The 9,166-nt window shown below is 35.0% G+C and overlaps 1 protein-coding gene across 1 annotated transcript; it reads left to right on the plus strand.

Moving 5' to 3' along the window:
* Positions 1-1,749: 1,749 nt before the first annotated feature.
* On the plus strand, positions 1,750-9,070 carry LOC123321109 (protein artichoke-like). The gene is made up of 5 exons (XM_044908612.1): positions 1,750-1,903; positions 3,372-4,297; positions 7,332-7,369; positions 7,417-7,469; positions 8,012-9,070. Exons 2-5 carry the CDS (start codon positions 3,372-3,374, stop codon positions 8,975-8,977), a joined length of 1,983 nt encoding a protein of 660 aa, XP_044764547.1. The 5' UTR covers positions 1,750-1,903; the 3' UTR covers positions 8,978-9,070.
* Positions 9,071-9,166: the final 96 nt, after the last annotated feature.

Below are 9,166 nucleotides of genomic sequence, written 5' to 3' on the forward strand. Positions count from 1 at the left end.
GTCGCATACGAAGAAAATTGTTTACCAAGTGTATTGAGCATATCTTCGTAAATCTGCTTACCTCTTGACCCTTTTAAATACAGGTACTCGATGATGACTCGATACTCCAATTTTTCGATTTTCACAATTTCGGTGGACATCTTCTTTTATTGAATTTATTTCATTTTTCGACCTCCAACTTTACAATGACACGTCTAATGAGTTATTGTTCCTTGCAACGCAATTTTTTTTATGCATGGAACTGGTCTAGGATAACTAGATATCAATACAAATGTCATTATTCTCGAGATACTGGGCATTTTTCGAATTTCAAGCAACGTGCTACATCATCTAGGAATTTGTAGCAATTTCTACGAATTGAGAATTTTTGTAATATATTTACTACTGAAGATCACTGATAAGTGATTCTTTCAGGCAGGCCTAATAGTTTTCAGAAATTGATGAAACTTTTGGAAAAATGGTGGTGAAATTCCGCAGATTAAATGTTCACCAATCATATCAATTTCTGGAATACTGTTTTATCAAGCATTCAATTATTCTGAAGATTCTAATAGATGAATATAAAGGATGATAGAATTCATGAAAATATTTAGAAACAAAAACATATAGAAATTCGTCCAGTCATAACTAGTGCTTAAGAATTTTGTCAAATATAAACGGAAAATGAAGAAAGTAAACGTTTTTTTTAAGACATAAATATTATCTTCGATTGGATTGTACCTTCCTGTATAATGATCAAATATATACAAACAAGAACAAAAAGTGCCCTTGATAACCTGTGATATGATTCGGGAAACTCAATATGCGTAAGGCCTCTCTGCTGCTCCCTATCGGTAAAACCCTCAAGCTTCTCATCCCTTTCAGCCCTCATTCAACCCTTCCCGAAAGTTTTCTTCCAGTCTATTGCCTATATTATAGATTACTGTAAATTTTAAGGCAGAAGTTCTAAATCTGGACTTCTACCGTTGGAAGTCAAAAGTTCTTTTAGAAAACTCATTGATTCACATATTCTTGAAATTGGTTGTCTCTTTTTCTGGATTACTTTACTGGAACTGAGAAAACTAGGTCATACTTTTATGCCCTCCCAAAACTGAGTATTAGAAACTTCAACAGGAAATTAAATGATGAAAATTTCGATAATATTATGCTCAATATAGGTAAAAATCAATAGTTCTTCAAGAAAACCCATTAATTCACATATTCTCAAAACTGGTTGCTCAATATTTTCATTTTGGAATCGTTTTACTGAAGCTGAGTAAACTGATTGATTTTTATCGTACTATAAACTAATGAATAGTAAATTAATTGGAACAGGAAGGTGGTTAGAATTAGCAAATCTCTTCTCATAAATTTTCTCGAAGGAAAGTCTTTAAACTCTTGCATGTCATACACGTCATACACCTTTTGAATGAAGTGGGCACATTTTGAAGACAAAAAATGAAATATTCACGTCAACTCCAAATTTTTTCAATATTCTAAGATCACCTGCAAACAAAGTTAACAGAAAACTTCCACACAGTATTGTTTTCTCTACATTCTTTCACCCCAATTGATTTCAACGTTTGTGTTATACACATATATCAGCTACAATAAACACCCATTGTTGAAAAAATCATCCTTATCGATTCATTCTTTTGTAGACTATTTCAATTCTTATAACGTAGATAGCGGAAAGCTTGAACAACAAGAGCAGATAACTTTGCTTGGCGAGATATGTATGAATTGAAAAGAACAAAAAACTATTCGTCTCAAATAAGATCGTTTGCAGTTCGCGGAACTCATATGAGTTTACACCCCGAAACAACCCAGACGTTTTTCTGAGACGATTCTAGTGGTTCTCGGAAATTCATTCTTTCGTTTCGACAGAAGAGACTGGGATTTCTGTTCAGGAAACAGTGTTAAGGTGAGTTCGAAAATTTACTATAAAGCGTGCATCTCATTGAGCTTCTAACAGTTCAACTTAAAAACCCTTCAGAAAGTGCCATTTACCATTTTTATTTTCTCGCCCCCTATTTCAGTTTCCGAACAATTTGTATTCTTTTATACGATAACCAAAAAGGTCGAAAAAAGGATGAGAACTCAGAATTAGATGAGAGAATATACTTTTGCAAAATTACTAGTGCACGGAAGAACAAGCATTTCATGAAGAAAGTGGAAAAAAATCAAACCGTCAACTACCAACATCTATTCAAAATGTGCTTTGTATTTTACTCTTTAGTATACACTGTTTTCATTTTTAACTGCTCTTCAACTTTTCTGTGCACAAAAAAATATTCACTGCCATCACTACAGTAATATTCAATTTTTTTCTATTAGGTATGTCGAAAATTATTTATTTTTTAAGCATTGGTTGAAAATTTAAATTCCCAATTTAAAATTTACAATGCTACAGATAATTTAACTAAACTGAAATTTCCAGATTTCCACTTGTGTGAGTTATTTGAACATTATACTTGTTACGCTATAACGATAGTATTTTCAGGTTTACAGTTTTTCTTCACCGACCTTATTATAGTGATACTCAGATATGTTCAGGAAATTTCAATAAAAACTGGGAGGACGACAATAAGAATGACTGAAAATTTCTAAATTTCATAATATTTGTAATTAGGTATACTGGTATACTCAACTTTCAAATGAAATAGGTGACTTGGGATGGTGTATAGTATTGAAAAATTAGAATTTGTGATTATATAGTTGAAATTCGGTGAGGAAATTAAATGATAAACTCCTATTACAGCGAAAGTAAATATATTGCAACCCAAATGTAAAAATACTAAACAAAACAAGGGAACTTTGATTTATTTCATTCTTTGATGATTTCTTTGTGGAAATGACGTCAATAATAAAATCCTGCGAAAAATCGGCATATTTCCTGCTGCCAGTGCGCCGCTTGTATCTATTCGGCATTGTCCAAAGTCAGCCTATGAAACAACAAAATAAATTAATGAGATCAGTGTTGCCGTTTGATTAGTAAACAACCTTGTTTCATGACATATCTAATATCCCAATATCCCACGTATCCAGAAAAAAAATTACACATGCACAAAGTGAAACACATGTATAGGACACTAGAAAGTATAAGGGCCATAGAAAACGCGTTTTTACTCTCCTGAATTCGTTAATATTTTCTGTCAATTCAAACACTCTGGTCACGGCGAACTCAACAGGAATTAATTGTTAAACTAACCAAAAAGAATCTAAACAATCTTATAAGTTTGTCCCTCCACTCATAAATAGTAAGAAGCAAAGAAATCTGCAAGGGGGGTAATTGTCCCAAGTTACAGGACTGTCCCAAGTTACCCGAACCTACGGGTACCTAATATAAGAAGGTCATTGTAAGCCTACTGATAAATCAATTTTGATTTCAGATGATGAACTTCTTCTCGATCATTGTCATCCCAGCTGTCTACGCCACCTTCACAGCACCGACTATCTACGTGAAGAAAACAAATGAAGCAGAATTCACAGCCATCTCCGACATGGAATACGAGACATGTCCAACAGTCCTCGAAATACACAATTTGAAAGAAAACTCAGACATCTTAGACATGGCATTCTTAGAAGGGCTGTGTAAAAGCGTCATCAACATCCAGCGCATCAGGATATCCGGAAATTTCCAGGGTATCGGAGAGGGACTCTTCGATCACCTCCTCAAGCTGGAAAATTTCCAGGCGACGGACATGGACAGTCTCACTGAGCTCAGCATCAGCAGTTCCAACCTGAAGCATCTGGACTTCTCCAGGAATCATCTGGAGAAGGTTGACATTGAGTTCAAGGACGATTTGGTCCACTTGAACCTATCCAGGAACTTCTTGGAAGTCCAAAATCTGTACATGAACACCATGAGCCACCCTCTGAGCCTTCAGCTGAGGACTTTGGACCTTTCCTACAACAGGCTGACGAAGATCGATTTTTTCCTGTCGTTCTGGAACCTTCGCAACCTCCTTCTGAACAACAACAAGATAGAGCACATCAAACCTGGCATGTTACAGAAGTACCCGAACCTTCTGGTTTTGAATTTGGCGAGGAATAAGATACACGAGATGGAAAATGGCGTTTTTATCGGTTTGACACAACTGGTGAATCTGGATATCTCGCATAATAACCTCAACGACATAAACGTTCAGATTATCAACTCTCTGAGGTCTCTGGAGGAGTTGAATTTGGAAGGGAATATAATCGACAATTTCAAGTATAACGAGCTGGAGCATGATATGGAAATACTCAAGATAAACGAGAACGATACTTACTTGCATGGGAAGAAGATTGATGGTGAGAAATTGGCAACTTTTATGTGAGATGGGTTGCCTCTGGGAACTTTTATTTTTGAACTTATCGACAGATTGTTGAAATGATCTAATTTGTTCTAATACTTAATTTTTTTGTTGAGTTAAGACAGCTATTTTCATTATATTATTGAAGTTATTCATGTTGTTTCAATAATTCTAATTTCATCTATCTATCTCTAACTAGACACATAATGATAAGTACAAACAAAATGAACTGAAGATGAATCAGCTCCCATCCCAAATTAATAGTTGTGCATATTTGGTAGATAATTTTACAATTTCATGCGGATTTCATTATAACCTGCTTATAAGAGGCCATGAATTAGGATATTCTTTCAATGAATACCTACAATCATCACAGTCTCTATATAGGGTGAGTGTTTGACTCGTACACATATTTTAACAGAGGATTCTTGAGGTCGAAAAAACCTTATAAAAAGATATAGCCATTTTGAGTTTTCATAATAAGCTGTGCCACCCCTGGGAAAACAAAATGGGGAATTCTCCTCAATTAATTATTATTAATTATGCAAGTTTAAACTGAATAATTATGAGTTTCATTCATGATTTTTTCAAATTCACCGCGGAAACTATTCAAAATCATCCTTCAAATATGGGGTTTTAAAATTTAAATCGCTTTGTGCGGAGTTTACGATTTGGCAACAGCGCGTACAAGACAATGAAAAGAACAATGTCCGATCATCTTGCTTATAAAATACCAGCTGTTGATCTACAGACCCCTATTTACTGGCGAGCTTCAACTCCAACTGGCCATAAAAATCCCATAAAATTTTACGACTTTCCTCTTTCGTCGCAGACTTCATAGACTGCCATCTTTGTCTATCACATCAAGATATTGCATTTGTTGTCCTTTATTATCAAGGCATATTTCAGTCGATGTTGTGCAATTCTCACAAAAGGCTTTAAACTTAAATACCCATTTTTATTTTTCATTTTTAAGTGCTTAAAATATTTTTTTTTTGGGAAACGGTTGAAATGGTTATTTCAAAATGTGACGTTTCGAAGATATTTAATAAAAAATACATCATTTTCGTCAGAAGGAGTATTCCCTATCACCTTCAGAATAACAAGCTACATCTTTGACAGTACACATCTGTGGATCTCTTAAACAGGTTTGTATTCAGCCAAAGTACCCAATTTCTCAAATTTCACAGATACTTTTTAATTTTTGAGCATCAAATTACTCGAAAAATTCTAGCCAAAACACTTCTATTTCAATAGTGAATTGACATATGAAGTTCAGTTCTTTGAGCACCCTTACAGAGTAGGGTTGAATCGAATGGAGACTGATAGTTTTGTTCTGAAAGGTTTCGTTCTTCCTGAAGCTCTGCTATATCATTTATGTATTAGTATCTACTCCTTCTTAGGTATTGAATGAAAAATATTGTGTGCATATATGAACAAGAAGATTGAAACATGACAATAAAATTTTTTTAATCGTACTCTGTTTACTTGTTAGGATAAAATTCATATTTTTTCTCAGTAGGTGATGATTTCGGTAAAAAACCATGTGGGAATGAATATTTCCAAGAGAAATATAGTCGATTAAATGAAATTTCGTTTACGAACAATAGTATGTGGTGAAGAATGTAACAAAAGTCAACAATGAGGAGGTATTACGTGTGAATTTTTGAGTATTAAAGTGGAAATGACGAAAAAAAAGTACAACCTATTGTCATTCCTAATTATATAATTTCCCACTGAATTGTCTGTGTTACGTCGTAATTCCAGGTCAAATGCTTCATGCAGTCTGATTTCAATAGAATCACAGCTTTCTTTATGCATCATATTACACAGATCAGTGATCGCTTTTTTTCTCACCATCAGTTTTGTTGTGATATAAATAGAAGGGAAATCCGAATGTCTGTCCCAATAACCTACTGGTGAAAATAATTATGTAATAACCACTTATTTTGATGAATTTCTTATAAGGGTGCAAATTAAGTCACTATTTGGACAGTACAGCTTATTGATAAAGAGATTATTTCAATATTTGAGAGCTGAAACGACAGTTTTGCTGCTATAATATATTTCTTTTCCCTGGATTGCTGTGAAACTCGTAAACATCCCCTATTCAACTATTCCCTTCAAGTAAGCCGTTTCCTCATCAGTTCCTGTGGCGTGGTTGTTTGTTACCAAAACTTGTTGAAATGATTTCCAAAGTTTTGAACAAATCCTCGATGATGATGATTTCTTTTGGTATTGCGAGCTCATTTTCTCACTACTTGGTATAACTCTTCTGGCCTCGCTCTGTCCAGTGATCCTCAACTGAAACACTCACTATGTAGGCGTATCATTATCTTATCATGCATTTTTATATGTTTTTAAGTCCTGGAATAGGAAAACCTATGTGTTGTAGTTGATGTGCTGAAAGAAGAGGGACATGCTGTATACTCTTACTTTGAATTACTGGATGAAATCCTAGGCTTGGTGAACCTCAAAAGTTAAGACCGAAACATTGACAAGGGATGCATGGACTATCTTAGCTGAAGCACCTCTTCCTCCATAATCAAGTGAGAAGTCAGGATTTGGGTTATTCGAGGAAAAGTTGTTGTCTGAAGCATCATACTGCACCAAAATCCTGTTTTATGCTTTATAAAATTCTTCCAGTTGTTATAATCTGCAGTGTTACTTCAAATTCTTAAATCAGAAAATAATAGTTTTATTTTTTCCTAACCAAACAATTCTTAACAGTGAAAACACACATTATAGTAAAATTAACATAAAAATTCTTCAGTTCACATGATACTTCCATCAGTACTACGGTGTAAATGGTTTCGTTCGTTTCCTGTAGAGCATCACAATCAAGATCTAGTAACAAAAACAATATAGTATATGATACACACTGACTCAAGAGCCATTTTCGTCGGGAAAAACAAAATCGCGGCCATACCGACAATGAATTCCTCAAGTATTAAACAATAGTAAAGTAGCATAATGCTTCATTCAATTATGCTCATTACTGTAGACTAAACAAAAAGAAAATATAATGTTATCGACTTTTGGTTTTTATCGCAGCAACGTCACTAGGAAGATTTTTGTTGAAGTTATATCAGGTTGGCTGGTTTCTTCTCAGTTATTTGATTTTTCTATTCTGCTGCAGATTTGTTTCTACGATCGAAATCAGAGAATATTAAGTTGATTTGCTACCCTACTGTAAGTACCTACTTTATACGACGTGTTTTCATCGTAACATAACTAATTTGTGATCAACTGAGCTATGAAATTGAGTTGTTCTGTGCCTAAACGTAGTGCTCAGCTTATGCTGATGCTGTGATGAAATATAAATGACATTTTAACCCCTAGTGTAACCTGCTATTGATATATGTATATTTAAAAAAAAATTAGATTGTAAAGAGGTTTCTCTATATTTGGTTTTGTTTATTTCAGATATCCATCCAAACATCAAATCTATCAAAAAAATCCATTGATTTTCATTTAGGTTTTGTATTGAACTATATGACTGACAGTTCAATCAGAAAACCTCCATTTATTTGCATGTTTACCTCACTCTGCCCACCAGGATACTCAGAAATATCGTAGACAGGAGTTTCTTGAAAACCTGCCACTTGTTCTTGGTTTCTACTCAGTAATTTATAGTAATCCTACTAGAACTAGAAACTGTGATGTATCATCACCTAAATTTTTTCAATGTTTGTCACAACGGGAACATAATATTCGGTGTCTTAATTTTCCAGATGAAATCCCCTACAATTCTTCACATAACAACCTTAATGGTTGCAACAATAGCCACAGATTCGTTTGGGAAACGACACGATTTTGAATTCACTGCCATCGGAGAAAGAGACTACCACCACTGCCCCACAGCCTTAGAGATAGAGAACACCAAAACTGACGAATTCCTGGACATAGAATACCTAGATGGACTATGCAAGAATGTGGTAGGCGTTTTGAGGATGAGAGTATCAGGAAACTTCTATGGGATCGCTGAGTCACTCTTCAACAAGCTACCAAGGCTCGAAGATTTCCAAGGCAACGATATGGTTAACCTCACAGACGTCACTATAGGCACGTGGAACCTGAAATTTTTGGATTTATCCAGGAACAACTTGGAAAAAGTCTCTATCGAATTCATGGACGAACTCATGAGCCTCAACTTATCGAGAAACCAATTGACGGATGATAACGTCATGATGACCAGTATGAGACCACCTCTATCCCTAAAACTAAGACTTCTGGACCTATCCAACAACAAGCTCACCAAACTGGACACCCTGTACCCCTTCTGGAACCTCAAGAAGTTCATTTTGAACGACAACCAGATCACCAACATCAAACCTGGCATCTTGCAAAGGTACCCGAACTTGGTGACTCTGAATCTATCGAGAAATAAACTGCTCAATCTTCCTGACGGTATGTTCACCGGCCTCATCCATCTGGTTAACCTGGATTTGAGCTACAACCAGTTGTCGGATGCCAAAACCAAGATTATCAATTCATTGAGGAGTTTGGAGTTCTTGGATATGATCGGCAATGATATCACGGAGTTCGAGTATGAGGAGTTGGATCACCATCTGGAAGTTTTAAGGATTAACGAGCAGCACACTTATATCCACGGGAAAAGAGTGGCTATCAATAAAGAACCGAAAAAGACCACAACATCTACGGAAATGAGTAGTCCTTCATTCACTTATATGGAGTGATTTCCTGGAATATTCTAGATCATTATTTGTGTTCCGAATAAAATTTCTTGTCTGTAAAAGTGAACTGAATACTAATTTATTCATCGAAAAATATTAGTCTTTCAATTTCACCCAGTAGATTCCACCCAAATTGTGACATATAATTGTATATCACGATACCTTCTAACATATTCTGCAGGGTAAAAAGTA

This window comes from Coccinella septempunctata, chromosome 9 (genome assembly GCF_907165205.1).
Source record: "Coccinella septempunctata chromosome 9, icCocSept1.1, whole genome shotgun sequence".
Classification (NCBI taxonomy): domain Eukaryota; kingdom Metazoa; phylum Arthropoda; class Insecta; order Coleoptera; family Coccinellidae; genus Coccinella; species Coccinella septempunctata.